Here is a 21,946-nt window from a genome sequence, read left to right as displayed (position 1 = left end):
CATGGTTGTTAATTAATTAAATTCAGAGCCTGAATTTAGTATGTTGGATCAGAGCTCGGTTTCATCCAGATCTGTCCATCTAAGGGCAGAGGTCTGTAAGGAGAATACTTCTGTCTCCCTTTAGTAGGAACAATATATTTCAGGAGGACAAGGGAAATTGCCTTCCCCTTGTGCCCAAGTATTAGTCTTGTTCCTGTGCCAAGTTAAATCATGTTTTTATTAAAGCTTTTGATGCCTGTTTTTCCAAAAATCCAGATGAATATGGTTTTATTGTTTTAGCTATCTATGCTGGTTTAACTAGTCAAATTGTTCACTACTTTTTAGTCTGAATTATTATTTGATTGAGTTTCCTTGTCTGCTATTCTGAGATTCCATAATATGGGAAGGGGTTATATATATGTTTTAATAAATAAATAACAGCAAATTGTATTTTTCTGTATCCAATACTTGATTCAAGATCCCCCCCCCCTTTCCCTCTGCTGCAATCTTCTGTAACACTGAAATCGCATTGCAGATACATTTCCAGCTATTTGAAGTAGATTTTTAGGCTTTTTTTTCCATGTCAGGAGCGAATTGAGAAACTGCATATCTTTGTAGGCTACACAGGGGGCTGCAGGAGGGAGGAGGGATATCATTTCTGGAGGTAACAGTGGGATCCAATGGAAGCACACAATTGGGTCCCGGCTCATATAGAGAATGTATAATAGCTGAGAATTTGCTCTGCCATAGCATCTTATCTTTATCTGGCACTTTCTTTTGTGATTACCTGTGGCCATTACAGCTTACATTGTATGCCACTATGCTGCTGAAACCAATCCTTTTGGAACCTAGCAATTAATTACTTAATTGGTACAGCAAAACTGGTGTCATGAAGGCTCCTTATCTTTGGCTCCCTGGCACCTGGGCCAAGAGTGGTAGGGTACAGTGTGTTTTCTTAAAGCAAAAGGATTTTTAGCAGTCTGTTTTGCTTTCATAATTATTTCATTACAAAATAAGAATTATGGTTGGTTTTTTCCAGAATGCTTGTGAAACTCTTATGAAACGACTTCAGCCTATTATGGATGAAAATCCAGAAGGGAAATGGAAAGACTGGGTAATAAATAATGTATGTCTGTGACTAAGTTATACCATTAGGTTCCTATCAGCAGATGCATCCGGATGACTCTGTTATGTTTCTTGAAACATGAACTCTAACCTTCACTGATACTGCTATCCTGGTGACTTCAGAAATCATCATGAAATCACTTTTTGTCATCCATTGGCAAGTGTGTTCAACAAGAATGGGCAAAACGTTTCCAACCCTTGATCACCCATCATCCCAGACTATCCTATTTCTGATTTTAAAAGTAGGCTAAATTGCCACTCCTGGAAGTCTCATGAGGGTGCCAGTTTGTTTCTTAGACAGCTGGTAACAGCTCCCTGTACTATTTAACATTAAAAATATTTATTCTAAAATCAGAAGTGACTTTAAGTGACGTTGCCCATCCTTGTTAAAAATAATGCCCTGAATGGGAATTCTCAGGATTTTTTTTTAAAAAAACAACTTTAAGTAACTTCTGCGTTGGTTTTGTTTTTCCCCTGTCCATTGGGCCCTTAATTATAAGAACTGAACAGATATAAATAGGATAAAATGCAAAACAAATACATGTGTGATCAGGATAAAATACTGGCTGTAAGCAATACATCTATATATATAAAAATGCAATGTGCGTTTTCCCATGGAGTAAACAACAAAACCACTGAACCAGGTCACACCAAATTTGGCCACAAATGACATAGTCATTCAATCTATGTTTTTCAATTTAAAAAATTAGAAAAATAAAGTCCACATTATAGAGGATGAGGAAGAGCCGTTCTCCCCCTGGCTGCCAGTCAGAAGGGTAGGCCCCGCCCTCTTTAGGCCTCGCTCACTTCGTGTCCTAGCAACCCCCTCAGCCACAATGGCTGAGGGTTCACTTAGGCCTCTTCCACACTGCCTATAAAATACAGATTATCTTATTTAAACTGGATTATATGGCAGTGCAGATTTAAGGCCCTTCCACACAGCTATATAACCCAGAATGCCAAGGCAGATAATCCACAGTATCTGCTTTGAACTGGACTATCTTGAGTCCACATTACCATATAACCCAGTTCAATGAGGATTTTATACAGTTGTGTAGAAGGGGCCTCATATAATCCAATTCAAAGCAAATAATATAAGATTATAAATATATATAAAAATTACCATGATATAATAAAACAGAACAATATAATCTCTAAAATCAGAACAGTAAATAAAGAGCAACACTCTGAAAACAGGAATTCCAGACAGGAAACAATCAGGGCCAGCTAACACCTCCCAACAAAGGATTCCCCCAGGGAGGAAGCTGAGGAGGGAGAAAAGCAGAGCGTATTATCAGAATAATTATTATTACTATTATTAATATTATTATTATTGTGTTGCTGTGAACCATGAAAATGAATACAGTCTGGTTCCAAGTATTAAACTCTAAAATCAGAACAGCAAATAAAGAACAACACTCTGAAAACAGGGGAATTCCAGACATGAAACAATCAGGGTCAGCTAACACCTCCCAACAAAAGATTCCCCCAGGAGGAAGCAGCCAGGCTCTGAAGCGGAAAGGCCATTACATGCTAATTATTCTGGCTAATTGCAGTATTCATACTTCCCTCCAACAGACAAAAAAAGGAACAACCAGAAATATTGTATATTCACAAGCTTTAGGAAATAACATATACTTACTTCCACCAATTCCTCAATACCTTATTTCCCATACTATCCCACTTTGCCACAGCAACGCGTGGCCAGGCACAGCTAGTTGAAATAAAGTGTTGAAAATATTTCACAACTAAAATACAAGAATGCATTGTAATACTATACTTAGGTTTCATTTTACCTCTTAAGAAAGTTTCTCTTTCATAGATTACAGAAGCTTTTCATCAGAGTATTGGTCTTTCCGCTACTGGCTTCTTCAGGTAAATGGTACTTTCTATCCTTAAAATTGCTATTGGAAAAATAATGCCCTGAATGAGAATTCTCAGGATTTTTTAAAAAACCAAAGACTCAGATGGCTAAAAGCAATTATTAATCCTAGAGCCATTGCATCAATGATATTTACATAAGAGTTTGCTTATCAAGTTTTCAATTATTTAATGGGCCTACTCTAGTTGGTATTAATTGGATTTCATCTCTGTAGTAGTGAGACTGCTTTAGCGCAGAGACTTGTGCATATAGGAGTAAGAGGAAGGCTAAAATTGTATTCCTTGCTGCAGTCTGTATTATGTATATTTGGAGATAATTTCACAGCTTAGACAATTGACATGCTGCTTCCATCTTCTTTATTAACTTATTCATTCATAAAGTAAATATTGAAAATAAAATCTATTGTAAATACAAAGAAAATACATATGAAACATTCCAAAATATGCATAGTTCAGAGATGGGTAACTGCCTGTGGTCTGAGCTACATACTTGATTGATCACACTGAGGGGAACCTTCAACCAGAGATCAGTTCTTGGGCACACAAAGAGGCATTTGCCAACGTATTTATGTGATGCGTCATGGGCCCTGTAGTCCTGTTCCTAGTACTATTGTGGCAGATGAAGATGAAAACATGGGGTTTTCGCCGGTGCAACAAGAGCCGGAGTCTCTTCACCTGCCGGATGTTGACGTTTGCCCTCAAAAATTCAGTAAACCAGGCCTTGGGCAGTACTCCCCTCCGTTTCCCAGGAAGGAATCTTATTCTAGAGATAGGGGAGTTAGAGAAGCTAATCGGAGAAGCCTGAGAATCGCTGCCAAACAACTGGCTGATTAGGTCTGCTTCCCTTGGGAAATTCTAAGGAGTAATGCATCTGGACAGAGTGGGTTTAGCTTCTCGTTCTCTAGGGAAAGAGTTTGTTGGCGGGAAAACGAGACCCAATATAGGGTTTGGCGCGAGAGATTCTTTGTGGAGTCATTTGATCAGCTTCAGGAGAGAGATCGTGTGTGGACTTCGTAACCCCAGTTCCTTGCTTCCCGGATCAAGCTTTCAAGCCCTTGCCTTGCCTTGCGGTTTAACCACGGACCCTGCTCCACGCTTCATGTTTTGCCTTGTCTCCAGTCACGGACCTAGCCAAGAACCAAGTTTATTTCCAGCCTTGTTGTCAAGCTTCATTGGACTCTAAGACTCTGTCATTTCCCCACACTATTGCTTGGCAAAGGTGTGTGTTTCGGTCAAGTGGATTAAAACTTTGAACTCTAATATCATTTATTGGACAATACATTTTTGGACTATATTTGACCTCATTTGAAAGGTCTGCTTCTGAACTATAATCTTCACTTGTTTTTATTGCTTTTATATATTTCCTTAATAAAGATATTAGATAGAGACTGGCCTCCGTGTAAGGTTATTGGTGCCCAGCAGCCAGGGTTCTGACAGTTTGACTCCGCCACCCACAGCACCAAACAACCTAAGGCCAGAATGTCTACAGGAACCGGAGCGGACGTCCCAGCTCAACCACCCAGTTACACCATTTCCCAAGATGAATTCAATCGGATCCGGGACACACTCCGAACGCAGGAGGGAGAAATACGGGGCTTGAAGGAACGCGGAGCCCGTCTCCCTGCCCTAGCGCTACCAACCAAGTTTTCTGGAGACGCCTCCAAGGTTCATGTTTTCCGTCGCCAGTGCCAGGCGTACTTAGAAGCCCGCCAAGCCGAGTTTCCCCAAGAAGATGTCAAAGTGGCGTGGATCTTCAGTCTCCTAGATGGGCCTGCGGCCACTTGGGCGACGGCGCTATACGATGCGGGTTCCACGCATCTAAACACCGCGCAGCAATTCTTGAATCACCTTCGGAAAACCTGGGAGATCGAGGACGACGAGGAGGCGGCCGGTCATAAACTCCGACGCCTCTTCCAAGGGGACAGACCGTTGTCCCGATACATAGCCGAGTTCCGGGTGTTGGCTCAGAACACCGGCTGGAACGACATAGCCCTCAGAGGACAGTTTCGCGAGGGCCTCAACATCGAGATGCAGGAAGAAATCTCTAAGGTGGACCCCCCAGGGACTCTGGAAAGACTCATCAACCAGTGTTTACGGGCTGAAGTCTGCTTGCCAACAAAAAACAGTGGCTCCGGGGGCAGAGTGGAAGAGCCGGAGTAAAACCCCCCACTTCTGCCAGTATCCAGCCGCGTCCAGTATGGAGATCCCCACCACCAGCCCCTAGCCCCATGGGAAGCGAGGAGGAGCCGATGCAGTTGGGCAACGTGCGCCCCAGACTAGATGTTCCTGAAAAGGCCCGCCGCCAACGTTTGAATCTGTGTTGGTACTGTGGAAACGGGGGCCACTTCGCCAGAGAATGTCCAGCCAAAAAGAAGCCCGCCGCCCGTCTGGCGGCGGCGTCCTTCGCGGAGGCGGAGGCTGCCGAGGCGGCTGGAACAAAGCCGGCGGGGGAAGCCAGCGACCGGGCGTAGATGGGCTCGCCAACCCGGTCAAAAACTCCACTCAAGAGCCGCAAACGGGGGTCCTATTTCTCCTGGTGGTCACGCTGTGGTCAGTGAGAAAAGGACCCGTCATGATCCATGCCATGATAGACTCAGGGGCAACAAACAACTTCATCGATAAGGACTATGCTGACTCTCTGGGACTACAATATCATGATTTCAAGAACGCCCGGGTGGTGCAAGCCATAGACGGCCGACCCCTGAAGACAGGTCCAGTAAGCCAATGGACCGAGCCCACCAGAATGTGGATAAGAGAACACATGGAGGAAATCTCCTTTTTTGTTACCGAAGTTCCCCATTTCCCCGTGATTTTGGGTATCCCATGGTTGACACTCCACGACCCAAACATCTCCTGGACTAACAGAGAACTGCAGTTTGCCTCAAGGTTTTGCCAAAATCATTGCCTAGTAGCCAAGGTTTGCCATGCCACAGACGCAGAACCCATCATCACCTTGCCCAAGAAATACTTGGACTTTTGGGATGTTTTCAATGAAAAGGAAGCCGAGAAACTACCCCCACATAGACCCTATGACTGTGCCATTGACCTAGTGGAGGGGGCCCCAATTCCGCGAGGACATCTCTACTCCCTGACTGAACCAGAGCAAGAAGCTCTCAGGGAGTTTATAGAGTCAAACCTTCGCAAGGGGTTCATCAGACCCTCTCAATCCCCAGCCGCTTCCCCAGTGATGTTTGTAAAAAAGAAGTCAGGGGACCTACGCTTGGTTGTGGACTATCGGGCACTGAACAACATCACGAAACGGAACCGCTACCCATTGCCATTGATCTCAGACCTATTGGACCGACTCCGAGGGGCCAAGATTTACACCAAACTGGATCTTCGCGGGGCTTACAATCTAGTTCGCATAAGAGAAGGGGACGAATGGAAAACCGCCTTCCAGACCAAATTCGGATTATACGAGTCCCTAGTCATGAATTATGGATTATCCGGAGCCCCCGCAACCTTCCAGCATTTTGTCAACGATATTTTCCAAGATTATCTAGATCGGTTCTTGATCATATACCTCGACGATTTTTTGGTGTTTTCTAGATCACAATCGGAACACGAGCAACACGTCAGAATGGTGCTACAACGATTGCGGGATCATGGACTATATGCCAAGTTAGAGAAATGCGCCTTTGATTTGCAAGAAGTAGACTTCCTGGGATACCGCGTCTCGCCACTAGGGCTCTCCATGGACCCGGCAAAAGTTTCAGCAGTATTGGAATGGCGGGCGCCAACCAACAAAAAAGAAGTACAACGCTTCTTGGGGTTTGCCAACTACTACCGCAAATTCATCCCAGACTTCGCTCGCTGGTCTGACCCAATCACCAGTTGCATCCGAGGGAAACAGCCTTTCCGCTGGACGGAACAAGCAGAGAAAGGGTTCCACCAGCTAAAACAGTTATTCACGACCCAGCCAATTCTACAGCACCCTGATCCTAAAACCCCTTTTGTTGTGCAGGCTGACGCCTCCGATGTGGCAATTGGGGCTGTACTCATGCAACCAGTGGGAGAACATCTCCATCCTTGTGCCTATTACTCCCGTCAACTAACAGCCCCAGAGAGAAATTATACTATTTGGGAGAAAGAACTTTTGGCCATAAAGGCAGCTTTTGAAAATTGGAGACATTGGTTAGAAGGGGCCAAATTTCCCATTGAAGTTCACACTGATCACCGAAATTTAGAGCATCTAAGGACCGCACGAAAATTAAATCAAAGGCAGCAGCGCTGGGCTTTATTCTTTGAACGTTTTGACTTCCGGATCCATTATGTGACCCCGGCTCAGACCAAGCAAGCAGATGCCCTGTCACGGAAACCAGAATATGCTGCAGGACGCAGAGAGACCTCAGAATCTTGATTACTGAAACCTGAAAACTTTGCCACGCTCACAGTGGGAAACATCAAATCCACTTCAATTGAGCCAACTCCCTCTAACCCAGAATCCCTTTTCACTCAAGAAATTAGAGCCAGTCAACAGACAGATGCCTGGGCTCAAGAACAGATTCGCCAAGGACTACGTTTCCCTTTCTCACTTAAGAACGGGCTACTATGCTACAGGAATCATGTTTACATCCCTCCAGGCCCCGGCAGAGAAAAGGCACTTCATCTGTGTCATGACAGCAAGCCAGCAGGACATTTTGGACTATTTAAAACCATGCACTTGATCCTGCGAGATTTCTGGTGGCCCAAGATCCGCAAGGATGTGGAGAAGTATGTCAATACCTGCCCTGTATGCCAGCGTTCCAAGACACGAAGGGAGAAGCCGTCAGGGCTACTGCATCCCCTTCCCACTCCTTCTCGCCCATGGGAGATAATCTCCACGGATTTTATCACTGATCTACCACCCTCCCTTGGATTCACCACGATTCTAGTAGTGGTGGACCTTTTTACCAAGTTGGCCCATTTCATCCCCTGCGATGGCCTCCCCATGGCCAAAGAGACTGCAGATTTATTCCTTCAGCATGTATTTCGACTACATGGATTGCCCAAGAGTTTGGTCACTGACCGTGGATCTCAATTCACCTCTCGTTTCTGGAAAGCACTACAAAAACTATTGGGCATAGACTCTCGTTTATCTTCAACTCACCATCCCCAAACGGATGGGCAAACTGAGCGCACCAATGCCACTTTGGAACAATACCTTCGCTGTTATGTAAACTACCAACAGGACAATTGGGCTTCACTATTGCCTCTATCAGAGTTTGCTTACAACAATGGTGTCCAGAATTCAACTAAAGAAACCCCGTTCTTTGCAAATTACGGTTTCCATCCACGTTTCTTTCCTTCTGTCATTGAAACCTCAGAAGTCCCTGCAGCGGAGGATTGGCTGCAGGAACTCACAGCAGTACAAGAACTCTTGCACCAGCAACTGGATCAAGCCAAGGAGGACTACAAACGCCACGCTGACAGCCATCGCCAGCCGGGCCCCGAGATCAAGGTAGGAGATCGGGTTCTTCTGTCCACTCGTTTTTTGCCCTCCCACCGTCCCTGCCGGAAGTTAGATGCCTGTTTCATTGGTCCCTACCCAGTGGTGGCGCAACTTAACCCCGTGACTTTCAAACTCCAACTTCCGCGCTCCATGCGCATTCATCCGGTGTTCCACCGTTCCCTGCTCCTTCTGGCGGATGGTGTACGCCCCGACGCGAGCCGGCCGCCCCCCACCCCTGTTTTGGTGGACGGAGAGGAGGAATTCGAAGTTCAGGACATTTTGGATTCTCGCTTCCATCGCCGCCGCCTTCAGTATCTCATTGACTGGGTGGGTTTTGGCCCCGAAGAATGCTCCTGGGAAGACGCTTCCACAGTTCACGCCCCTGATTTGGTCCGCCGCTTCCATCAGGCCTACCCTTCCAAGCCGCGGCCCCGCGACTCTCGGGGACGGGCCCTGAATGAGGGGGGCCTTGGGAGAGGGGATAGTGTGATGCCTCATGGGCCCTGTAGTCCTGTTCCTAGTACTATTGTGGCAGATGAAGATGAAAACATGGGGTTTTCGCCGGTGCAACAAGAGCCGGAGTCTCTTCACCTGCCGGATGTTGACGTTTGCCCTCAAGAATTCAGTAAACCAGGCCTTGGGCAGTACTCCCCTCCGTTTCCCAGGAAGGAATCTTATTCTAGAGATAGGGGAGTTAGAGAAGCTAATCGGAGAAGCCTGAGAATCGCTGCCAAACAACTGGCTGATTAGGTCTGCTTCCCTTGGGAAATTCTAAGGAGTAATGCATCTGGACAGAGTGGGTTTCGCTTCTCGTTCTCTAGGGAAAGAGTTTGTTGGCGGGAAAATGAGACCCAATATAGGGGTTTGGCGCGAGAAATTCTTTGCGGAGTCAATTGATCAGCTTCAGGAGAGAGATCGTGTGTGGACTTCGTAACTCCAGTTCCTTGCTTCCCGGATCAAGCTTTCAAGCCCTTGCCTTGCCTTGCGGTTTAACCACGGACCCTGCTCCACGCTTCATGTTTTACCTTGTCTCCAATCACGGACCTAGCCAAGAACCAAGTTTATTTCCAGCCTTGTTGTCAAGCTTCATTGGACTCTAAGACTGTCATTTCCCCACACTATTGCTTGGCAAAGGTGTGTGTTTCGGTCAAGTGGATTAAAACTTTGAACTCTAATATCATTTATTGGACAATACATTTTTGGACTATATTTGACCTCATTTGAAAGGTCTGCTTCTGAACTATAATCTTCACTTGTTTTTATTGCTTTTATATATTTCCTTAATAAAGATATTAGATAGAGACTGGTCTCCGTGTAAGGTTATTGGTGCCCAGTAGCCAGGATTCTGATAATTTATTACTTTAAATAGCATCAATAGCACATTAAAGTAAGCTTGGAAGCAGTACTGTATGAGGTCTACATAGTAGTCTAGTCAGCTGCATCTTCCAGGCTGTCTTCAAGAGCAGCTCCACATAAGTGCATGCAGAGGCTTATACTTCCAGTACAAATATATAAAAATGAATACTGTGCTTCATTTAAGGTACATTTAGGAATCATGCAGCCTACAACTCCTAGTATTCCTCAGCAGGGCTGCAGGGAGTCCAACAACATCTAGAGGTAGTCATGATGCAAAACACCACTCCAGTACACACACTGAAGTAATCATATGTAAACTGCTCTGAACCTCTTGGGAAAACAACAAGGCACAAGTCAAATAAATACATATCTGTACTGTTACAATAATGCAATTATTTTATTTTACCTTGATTTAATACAAAATGTTTAACATACAATTTCATACAGAGTTTAACAATTTTTGCAAACATTTGTTTCTTAAGAGGTTATGATACACACATGGACTGGGAGAAGGGAGAAGGACATCCGTTTGAATATTTTGTTTTTGGAGCTGCTTGTTCAGAAGTGGAAATAGACTGTCTGACAGGAGATCATAAGGTAAATACCGTATAAAAATACTACTTGAGAGCAAGTGCTGAAATTTTTAATCTGGACTTTACTGAACAAACAATTTACATCCTAAACATGGGATTCTTAGAAGTTTGCTTGTATTCCATGCTCACTGTAGTTTTTAATATGTGAGATTTTTCTGTATTTAAACAGTCTGTATTTAAATAGTCTCTTTTAAAAAAGACTATTAGATTTTTCCACCAGATTTTTTCCATCAGAGAACACATGGCTTTCTATATAGACTGAAGTCCACATGACTAACTATGATGGATATGTTGATAAGGTGAGCAGTTCAGTAACCACATGAGAGCTCCTTGTTTATCTGCATGTCAATCATTATAATTAGGTTGTTCTCAAAACCAAATTTATGCTAGAATCCTGGGAATAAGGACTGCTCCTAGAACAACAGTAGTTAGTACCTCAAACTTTTTTGTTCTATCAAATTATCAGCATAATTATTTTCATTCCTATATTGAAGAAATATCTGTCCTGAAAGCAAACTTTTTAAAAAGGCAACACTGATAGAGGAAGAACACCTTACAGAGGAGTTGCAGGGCTGTCAAAGGCTAGGGCTCAAGGAGATCTCTGATTCTTAGGCCCCTTCTATACTGTGCCATGATCTGATCCTGGAGTATCTGCTTATCCCAGATTACAGTATCTGGCAGTGAGGACTTATATAATCCAGTTTAAAGCAGATAATCCGAGATCAGATCCTGAGATATAAGGACAGTGTAGATTGGACCTTAGAGTCAGTACAATTCAAAGCTAACATGATGGCAATTATCAACAAACAGTAGAACTAGCTTTAAAGCTGAAATGTCTATATGATTTAATATTTTTCCTGGAAGTATAGAAACAAAGACATGACCAAATTCTTGCTCAGCTCGAGAAAAGATAGAGAGAAGAAGATGTCTCATAGTAAAACCCTCCCATCCTTCAAATTTAAATGAAACCAGTGCCTACATCCTATTATTTTCCAATTGCTAATACAGAACATTTGTATTTATTTTTATGAATTTCTGGCTTTGATCTATAAAAATAACTCAGTGTAATTTTCTTTTCTATTCTTTTCAAATAAAAAGAACATTAGGACTGATATAGTTATGGATGTTGGTTGCAGCATTAATCCAGCTATAGATATAGGACAGGTAAGTTACAATCACTTATATTTGCTCTGTTTTTGAAGTAGAAATACCTCACATTAATTATATCCACATAGGTTAGGTCCCTGCTGTTTATGCAGATATTTTGAAGCATATGTTATGATAAACCCGTAAATTATTTTCATTCTCTGCCTGAGTGCACTCTAGATCAGGCATGGGCAAACTTCAGCCCTCCAGGTGTTTGGACTTCAACTCCCACAGTTCCTAACAGCCGATAAGTCCAAAACACCTGGAAGGCCAAAGTTTGCCCATGCCTGATCTAGATATATCAAGCCTTCAATTAATCTTGATTGGCACATATAAGTTATTGTAATACATAGAAAGTTCTTTGAAGATTAAAATGGTTTTTTTTTTAAAAAAAAAAAGAGACTATCTAAACAAACACTAGGAAGCATGATACTATCATATACTACATGGTCTAAGGAAGATTTCTCCCATCTAAGTAGCAAGCATATTCCCTCCTCTCATTCTGACCAGGGCCACAATAGCCCTGGTTGATTAGATATTGTGGAGCTGACATTGGCTGTTTGTAGAAAGAAACACCAACTGTGCATTGCATTAGGTGATCCCTTGTAGCCCAAGGATGATGGCCCTCCAAGTGTAGTGTCTTGATGGTGGATGTGTAGGTGACTGTGGAGACCTATTCTTGACCCGTATGTTCTTCTACAGTGAAGACATTGGTTTCCAGACAGAAGGCAGTCCCAGTCAGGATTAGCTTGACATGCCTTACTCTTGACATGCATCTCCCTTAAGCCCTCCATTTGTGCCTCTTCGAATTCTGCAGCACTGCTGGTCACAGCCGACCTCCAGTTAGAGCACTCAAGGGCCAGGGCTTTCCAGTTCTCGGTGTCTGTGTCAGACTGTGACAAACTTTGTGTCTGTTTTGACCTTTGGGTACCATTATATTTTTTAAACTTTGACAAAATTAATAGATGCCATTTTAATATTATTTCGTATCATTTACAAATGTGATTTAATCATGGTTCACATTATGAACCATCTTGTAGCAGCAAGTCCTTGTCATCAAGATCTGTGTGTGTGTGTGTGTGTGTGTGTGTCTACATATATCTTGATGATAAGTATAAACCTACATTTCATGATCCCCAAATTTTTAGATCAGATGATTGAGTTTAATTTTCCATTGAAGTATTTGTATGTCTAATATAATGCAATTTTTAAATGTGGTAAATTAAGAGTTTAGATCAAGATATATCGGATAAATGTAATTATCTTCTCAGATTGAAGGTGCTTTTGTACAAGGCCTTGGTCTTTATACAATGGAAGTGTTGAAATACTCTCCAGAAGGAGTTCTGAGGACCTGTGGCCCAAATCAATATAAAATCCCAGCAATATGTGACATTCCTGAACAATTTTCTGTCTCTTTACTTTCTTCATCTCAAAACATCAGTGCAATTTATTCATCCAAGGTAAATATGAGAAGTTCAATTTTCAGTAGAAAGTAATGTTGGGTCCAGTCCACCAGGGTCTTCTCCAATTTCAGGTTTCTATCCTGTTCTCAGATCCATATTTTCTAGAATTAAAGTGTATTTAAAAAACAACAAGCTAAATCTGAAGTTGTACACCTTCACCATGTGCTCTGGTTTCATAATGTGTTTCTTTCATCTGTTTTACTGATCTGCAAGTACCAGTTAATAAATACAGTTTGATTATGTTTACATACATGCATTTTTACCCCACTTTTCTCTTAACATAGGACTCATAGCAGCTCACATTATGAATTAAAACAAGATGTATCTAAAATATACAGATAAAAATAATTTACCATATTAAAACCTTTGTACTTGAAAACTTTCTAAAATCATTTAAAATATAGCAGTAAAAGTATAAAGTTTTGTCCAAATTTATCTTGTCATTTGGAGAGTGGCATTCCTTGGATGTCTGGAGTGCTTTCAAGGATTTTTTTAAAAAAAGAGAATGAAGTCAATACCACATTTTGGGGTCCTGTTTGTTTCTTTTCATCCTGTGTCAAGTTATTTTGGCAAGATGGATCAAATCTTGTGACAGTTCAAAGATAAGTCTAAGAATATGTGGGTACATTTGATTTAATCTATGTCTATGAGATCTTTTCAAGTATCTGCTTCTTATTAGAAAATTTTACCGTAGGACAGTTGGAAGGAACCTACAACCTTTGAAAGACACTACAGATTGGACAAATATAGGGCTGCTCAGACAGCTTTTGGACAGACTGTGACAAGCTGTACTAAATGGCAATAAAGAGCACGCTCACCCATGAATATGGGCTTGGGTGTATCCCATGATGACAGATTGCTCTGTCAGTCATCTAAATAGTGAGTGGTCAGTGTTCCCCATGAATGATCATTCTTGGATGGGCACATTAGCAATCCCCCCATATCTGAAATATTAAGAACATTTAGATTTCTGCCTTGATCGGTGCACATGAAGGTTATACTCACGAATATAGTTTGCTCTTACAGTCATGTAAAAGTGATCATGGTGAGCATCAAATTCAAATTAACTGTCTTCAGTTAGCTAGAATGAAGTTCATTTTCTGTCTCCAGACCCTGAAAATATTAGACATTGAGGGATTGCAATTGGATCCAGTTTCCCTCTGGCCCTTTCTACACTGCCATAAAAATTCAGATTATCTGCTTTGAACTGGATTATATGGCAGTATAGACTCAGATAATCCAGTTAAAAGCAGATAATGTGGATTATCTGCTTTGATAATCTAGATTATATGGCAGTGTAGAAGGGCCCTCAGCCTTTGTTACATCTTAAATTGTAACTGTTTCTTAGTGTTGATCTGTTTTACATGCATGTGTATTTATTGTAACCTGTAGGCAATTGGTGAACCAGCTTTGTTCCTGGGATGTTCTGTCTTTTTTGCTATAAAGGATGCTATCTCAGCAGCACGAAAGGAAAGAGGATTAACTGGGCTATTTACATTGCATAGCCCAGCAACTCCTGAGCACATTCGAATGGCTTGTGTTGATCAGTTCACAATGAGGGTAGGAGAGTAGTTTTTTAAAAAATTAAAAAACCAATTATTGATATTTTGTATAGTCCTAATTCTTTTTACACAGTAGATAAGTACCTAGGATATGACAAATACTATTTCACCAAGGCATCGTAAATGAAAATATTACTCTATTATTGCAAGTTGATTACCCTGCAAGAATTTGGAACTGATACATAATTATTCATTCTCTAACTTTGTAATTATTGTATTTCAGTTTCTTAAATGTATATAGTAATCTGATTTCATATTTCAACACTGCCAATTGTTTCTATAGATTATGCATCCTATAATTGTTTCCTTTCTGATTTTATTTAACATATTCAACCAATGTTCTTTCAAAAACAGAGCCTGTCTTTCAAAACCTTATCATCGCTGAGTTTTTGGTTTTGCAAAAATTTTAGTATCACCTTCAAGTTTCTTTTCACAATCAATCCACCAGTTCACCACTTCTACCACCAATTTTACATTATATTACATGCCTTCACATGATAATATTTAGTTGCTTTGGAAATTAAAAAAGAGAAGGAAAGGAAAAGGTACAGTGATACAAGCAAAGAAAGAAGAACTCAATGGGAAGTAAAAAAAAAAAGGAGAAATGGGACAGAACAGAAAATTGCTTGGCATTATTTCATGTTTTGGAAGTGGCACTGAGTTGGTTATGGATCCTATTACATTCAGAACAGATCCACTGAAACCACCAAATGAGTTGGATTCAATCCAAAAGCAGAGAGACACGGGGTTATTCTGTCACAAAAGCGGCTTTGATCTGTCATAACAGACACCACAGTCTGAGCCACTTGGAGGCCCCAGAGAGACTCCTTCAGGATGCAGGTTTTCCCAAGTTAGTTTAACCTGGGGTAAATCTGCATTAAGTAGCTTTGTCCTGGGTTAATACAGATCAGCCCTGTACAGTGCTTAGCTGTCGTGGGGAGGATTAGAAAACGAGTGGTCAGTGTGGATGGGGCCAGATCTGACTAAAATAAGCCTTTGAGTCCATCCAAAACCTTTTGCTCTGTGAATTATATGAATTATGAATTTGATGTTGGTTCATTTACTGTGACCACTTCTAAAAGTAAACATTCCTTCACATTATGTTGTTGCTGTTCTACTTTTTTGTTGAGTACAGGACTGCAACATAATAACGTAGCAGAAAACAGTATAACCTGGAGCATTTAAATCAGCTACTGCTGAAATAATATTTCCAAGCAGAATTATCCACTTCTGTACATAGATGCACAGGAAAATAGTTCTTTTATTCTGAAAGGGAAAATTAAAAAGAAATGCAAGGCAAGGAGTAGAGCAAAATTGAAAATGGCAGACTTGAAGTACGGTAGAGTCCTAGTTAAACAGAACTCAAGCAATCAGAACTCTCAAGCAGTTACAGCTGTTTTTATAATACAGCTAGCACATATACCCAGGGTTGCCAGAGTGTCAGAAGGGCTGCTGCCCCTCTGCTCTCATCCCTTCTTTCTTTTTCTTGCTTCTTTCCCTTCTTTTTCTCCCTCTCCCTTCTCCCTCCCTTTATTCCTTCCTTCCCCTGACCTTTCTCCAGTTCTGAAACGGCCTACCTCATGGTATAACCCTGGCAATATGGCTCTCTTTGTAGCTCTTTCCTTTCTTCCTCACTTCTCCTCTTACACATATCACATTTCTCCCAGTGACATCATAAAGGGCCATTTCACCTAGCAACAGACACTTCAGTGACCTCACAGATAGACATTTCACATAACAGCAGCCATTTGTGATACAAATGGACACACAAACAAGCGTATACTGTGGGGTTGTATGTTTTCCGGGCTGTATGGCCATGTTCCAGAAGTATTCCCTCCTGATATTTCGCCCACATCTATGGCAGACATCCTCAGAGGTTGTGAGGCATACATATACTGTACCTTGATTTATAGATAGATAGAACAGTAAAACTTGTGTTACATCAATAATAATAATAATGCTTTATTTATATCCCACCACCATCTCCCCCAAGGGATGGCTGACAAAAGCACTCCAAAGTGCCGCACACATAAAATACACACTACATAAACATATAAAACCATGACAACATAAATTTACCATACACAACACTTTTGCCTAAAAATGTCACATAATAAAATTAAAAATTCCATAAAACACAGCAGTACTTGCGGATAAAAATGTTTGTTTTCAAGTATCAATCCAAAGTGCCGGAGTGAGGCAGTTACTAAGTCCTCGAGTCTAACCACTAAAATTCTAATCAAGGTCAAGTGCCTGTTTAAAAAGCCATAATATAAAATTAGACTGAAAAACTTGAAGAGTGAGGGCTAACCTAATCTCTCTAGAGAGGGAATTCCAGAGCCAGGGGGGCACCACCAAAAAGGCCCTCTCTCTTGTCCCCACCAACTCCACTTGGAACAGAAGTGAGACCAAGAGAAGGGCCTCCCCGGCAAAACTCAGAGCTCACACCGGTTCATAGAAGGAGATGCAATCACGAAGATAGGTTGGACTCAAAGCATATAGGGCTTTATGAATTTTTTTAAAAAATTCTAAATTTTCTTTATCGCTTTATTTTAATATTAATATCAAGTCAGTACAGAGTTTATGGCATGTTATAGTGTGGAGTGTAGTATTAGTTATGCCTATTTTAATAGTAACCCTCAAGCAACCAGAAATTACCTTTATCTAGCATGTCAACTGATACACATTTTTAAAAGGTAAAGAACATTTGCTCACTCCTGACAACTGTTGCTGCATTGGGGTTGGGGGGAAGACAGAGAAGGAGTGGGCTGAAGGGAAGAGGAGGAACACTGGAGCGGCTCCCCTTAAATGGCCAAAATGTTACCTAAGGTCCACACCCTTTAAGAACTGCACTTCTCATCTCTCCATCTTACCAGCTAAACAAAGAGACCACATTCATAAAAGGAGGGAAAGGTATAGGGAGAAAAAATGTCTAAAGAATTAGTATACCATCTGGATGCCCCCTAAAACTGTCATAATACGCAATGGCCAATGCACACTGGAAGCATACTAGATTTCTCTAAGCATACTACATGTCTTGTTAAGTCAAACCATCCCTAATCCAGAATCATGACACCAAAGTGAGTGTGTAAAGGGAAGGAGGGTGAGGAACAAATATAGCTTCTTGATGCTCACTCTGCTTAACTTTGAATTAGTCTGAATTAGCATATTTGATAAGGATGTCTCTGAAATAAAAATAAGCTAATTGATAATTGTATCTGCTATTCTAGAGTTCAAAGAATAAATCAGACGTTCTCTCTGCTGCAACAAGTTCATAGCCAGTCCTATTCATGCAATCACTCCTGGAGAGATAAGAGAAGAAAATGGACAAACGACACCAGGCCTGTCTCAGAAATTTTGCAATAAGACTGAGCTCTTTACAGTAAAGCTGGCGTTTATACAAAAAAACTGAAATATGAAAGCACATTTGAAAATAATAGCCCTGTATTCTGCAGGAAGAATTCTTTTCTGTACTGATATCAAAAAAAGTGTATATGCATTTGGACTTCTAAAAAAACTTTGGATTTCAAATACTTATATGCTCAGGTTTAACTGAATGCATTTACTCACTGATTAACAGAAGCCATTTTCTTTAAACAGTATACTGTCAATATGTGGAATGATTTAAATTATTTCTGAGGAGTCAGCATCACACTTTGCTCCCAGTTTCAAGCTATCTGAAAGTGCACAAGAAGCAACATCACCAGTTCCAGGGAGCATGTTTGCACCATCCTCTGGAAATCAGTGGGCCATACCACCACCACCACCAATATTCTCAATTCCTACCAGCAAAAAGAAAAATAAACAAACAAACAAAAGCATGGGATGGTTGGTTACCCTGCAAGAATCCTCAGGGATATCTCCTCATTTTTTTTCTAGACACCCCCCAAAAGCCCTTTTTAAAGAAACAGAAAATGAACTGCTTAATCACATCCTTTTAAACGCCTATTTTAGGCCTTTTACAGGTGGAGGTGGGTGGGAGCAAATATAATTTAAATAGCCAATCACGTCATCCACAGGCTTCTGGGTATATGATTGTCATAAGGGGGAAAATTAATACTCTTTAGCATGGGGGAGGGTAGGTCAGGTGTTGTGCTGAACTGCACTGAAGGAGCCACATGCAGCTCACTTCTAGTCCACAGCATTGATGCTAAAATACTGGCTTCTATTAAGTCATTGGGGGACAGGACGGGAGAAACTTATTGATAATCTCAGCTGCTTTGCTTAACTACTTTCTGTAAACAGTGCCTACCTGTTTAACATCACTGGAACAAGCTTGGGTAATATCAAAAGGTACTTGTGATAGTATGGCAAAATGACTATAGATGGCTCCCTCTCTTATGTTGCCTTCCTGTCCTTCAGGGAAAAAAATTGCTCCTTCAAGCACAGGAACCTAAGGTATATCAAAGTACTGATAGCAAATCCAGCTCCCCAGTCATGTTATAGATATTTCTGAGTAATGTTTGAATGCCAAAACATGCATCCCTCTCCAGTGGAATATTTAATGTATAGTTCCCTTAAACTACAAAGTGTATACTTACTTAAAAGGAGAGAATCAAGAGCAACAGGATGCAACATTAGGAAAAACTTCCTGATCATAAGAGCTGTTCAGCAATGGAACCCACTGCCTCAGAGTGTGGTGGAGGCTCCTCCTTTGGAGGCTTTTAAATGGAGGCTGGATGGTCATCTATCAAAAGTGTTTTGAATGTGCTTTTCCTGCATGGCAGAGGGTTGGACTGAATGCCCCCTGTGGTCCCTTCCAACTCTATGATTCTATAAGTCAATAAAAGCTATTTCCTTTTATGGTCCTCCAATACAGTAGTTTGTTGATGAGCAACATATATGCTTTATCTCATTGCCAAATAAGCAAGGTGATAATGTTTATTTAAACAGAAGAAATAAATATCTTAACCACCATCTGTAAGGAACCAACTGTGTCTTGGGCATAGAGGGTATAAGTAATGTATCAGGACATTACAATGCAATACGAATTTTATAAATTGTTTAAACTAATATTACACAGTGTATATGTAAAATAATTTTGTATTTAACTTATTTGCAACAACTTTCAGAATTGATCTAAATATTTCTATGTTGAGATGCCTGTGGGATACATTATTCATTGTTCTGCATTTTGTGTCATTAATTCTTAACTCACCTATAACCTGTCTAATTATTATGATACATTTTGATTAAAACAATTTTAAATATGTATTTTGTTTATGGATCTGTATCTATAAATATACAAAATGTGGCAGGACAATTGGTTATTGACAAGGAGCATGTTAAAGAAGGTATCTGAAGGCCAAACGAAGACTGGTAATACAACGAATTCCGTTACAATTAGTTTCAGGATTTAACTTGTGATCCATCGTCATGAATCATGGCAATGAAAAGCAGTGCATCAAAGCAAGCATTTAATTTATAAATGACTCTGGTTTAGCACATGTCATATTTGCCTGGAGACTCTTGCTTACTATACACTAGTTGTTTGTGAGGCAGAGGGGTTCTGCGCAGGCTCAGGGTGCACCTAAACTGTAGAATTAATGCCATTTGATACTACTTTAACTGCCGCAGCTCAATGCTATGAAATTGTGGAAACTGCAGTTTTATAATGCCTTTAGCCTTCTTTACCAAAGACTCTTTGGGTCTCATCAAATTACCGGCTGTTTGGAATTGTGGAAACTGAAGTCCAAAACACCTGGAGGGCTGAAATTTGTCCATGCCTGATGTAAATCCACTGGTGGTGTTGTCTTTATATAAGACTAAGCTATTAGTCAGAAAAACAGGCTTCATAATAAAATATGATCAGCTGCTGTAAACACAAAAAGCTGCCTTGAATAATTACTGTGACCTCAAAATTGTTTTCTTTATTTCCAGTGGAACCTAAATTTTTTCCAAGGATACAATTTTATGTAAAATATTTGTATGGGGGGAAGAGGGGCTGTCAATGGTTAATTTCCTCAGCCATGTAGGAAAAAGATGAAATGCTCTCTTATTATTCTAGACTGGTACTGGCTGCTCTGCTTGGCCTCTAGGGTCAACTTGAGGTTTTTCTTCTCACTTAATATGTAATCCTTCAAATGGAAATCTCAAAGGTAAAATTTGAGAATGTATGACTTCTGCTAATGAGATTCAGACCATCCTTCTACTATCCAACTTGCTCTAGGTAGGGTATGGCCAAACCTCCCATCACAAACTGCATGCAGCTCTTCGAAATACAATCTGGAGCTTGCATAAATGTGTTATAATTTAAATGAAAAAAAGAATTAAGAATTCAAGTTCTATTATTTAGTAGGTTTAAACTGAGTCCAGTAGATTTTAACATATATTTAATGGTGAATTAATATATCTAAGGACTGAAATCCTAATTTTAATGCTAGACTTAAATAAGACAAGTACATATTGTTTATATATGTTTTTACCCCCTTTATTTTTAGCAAACCATTTATTGTTAATGAAATGCATAAGTGCATTTTTAGATATTTTTAGATTTTTTGATGTTTCTGTAGTTCATTACCTTATTAAATATGCTTAATATAAATACACTCCATAATCGGAAATTTGAAATATATAGTATGTGCCATACATGGATGAATATTATCATGTAATATTTGTTCTGTGTTAAGGCTGTCAAATATCTTAGGTGTATGGTATTAAGCATTAAACAAGTTTGGCTACCCCTGCTCTATATCCTGCATTCTTATATTTATATTCAAAGCACTACTCTGTTCTCTGTTTTGTGTATTTTAATATGTATTTTATAGAAATACATTTTAATATGTGTATTTGTGGTATTTTTACAATATTTATCTGTTTTAATTATTCTGTAACCCATTTCGAGCCACGAAGGGAGGGGGAGAATAATAATAATAATAATAATAATAATAATAATAATAATAATAATAATAATAATTATTATTATTATTATTATTATTATTATTATTGTTGTGGAATTATTTCCTCACCTATGTAACAGAAGGCTATACCGAGTGGACTCCTTTTATGTAAATATCAATTGGATTAATATGGAAATTATTTCTCAATGCCTTGACTATACTTCATGAATTTATTTTAATATCAAGAAGACAGTAAAAAAAACCCTGATATTCCTCATATGCCACTTTTAGAAAATTTGTTAGAAAATGTGCAATGATCTTATATATTCTGGATTTCCTTTCCTCTGTTACTTTTACAATATTGTTATTCAATTAAAATATCTTTATTCACTGATGGGGCTTTTTTTGGGATTTTGAGATAAATCTAAACAGAACATTGATATATATAACAATAATAACATTTTATTTCTAACTTGCCCTCTCTACCCAAAGGGACTCAGGGCAGCTATAAGGTATACCATCTGCATAAAGCCTGAAGCTATTCTTATACAATATTCATAATATTTGTGTG

At 40.3% G+C, this 21,946-nt stretch overlaps 1 protein-coding gene across 1 annotated transcript in view; it reads left to right on the top strand.

Annotated features, from left to right (window-relative positions):
- LOC100565091 (aldehyde oxidase-like) overlaps positions 1 to 17,814 on the top strand; it is an 80,410-nt gene extending 62,596 nt beyond the window's left edge. Inside the window, 7 exon segments of the mRNA NM_001293246.1 lie at positions 1,019 to 1,093; positions 2,927 to 2,979; positions 10,255 to 10,369; positions 11,464 to 11,529; positions 12,783 to 12,971; positions 14,367 to 14,534; positions 17,767 to 17,814. Of these exon segments, the coding sequence (NP_001280175.1) occupies positions 1,019 to 1,093; positions 2,927 to 2,979; positions 10,255 to 10,369; positions 11,464 to 11,529; positions 12,783 to 12,971; positions 14,367 to 14,534; positions 17,767 to 17,814 (714 nt within the window).
- The last annotated feature ends 4,132 nt before the right edge of the window (positions 17,815 to 21,946 follow it).

The sequence above is a fragment of the Anolis carolinensis genome, chromosome 1, assembly GCF_035594765.1.
Source record: "Anolis carolinensis isolate JA03-04 chromosome 1, rAnoCar3.1.pri, whole genome shotgun sequence".
NCBI lineage: Eukaryota > Metazoa > Chordata > Lepidosauria > Squamata > Dactyloidae > Anolis > Anolis carolinensis.
Note: the sequence above shows the minus strand (reverse complement) of the source record. Positions and strands in the feature narration are given on the sequence as shown.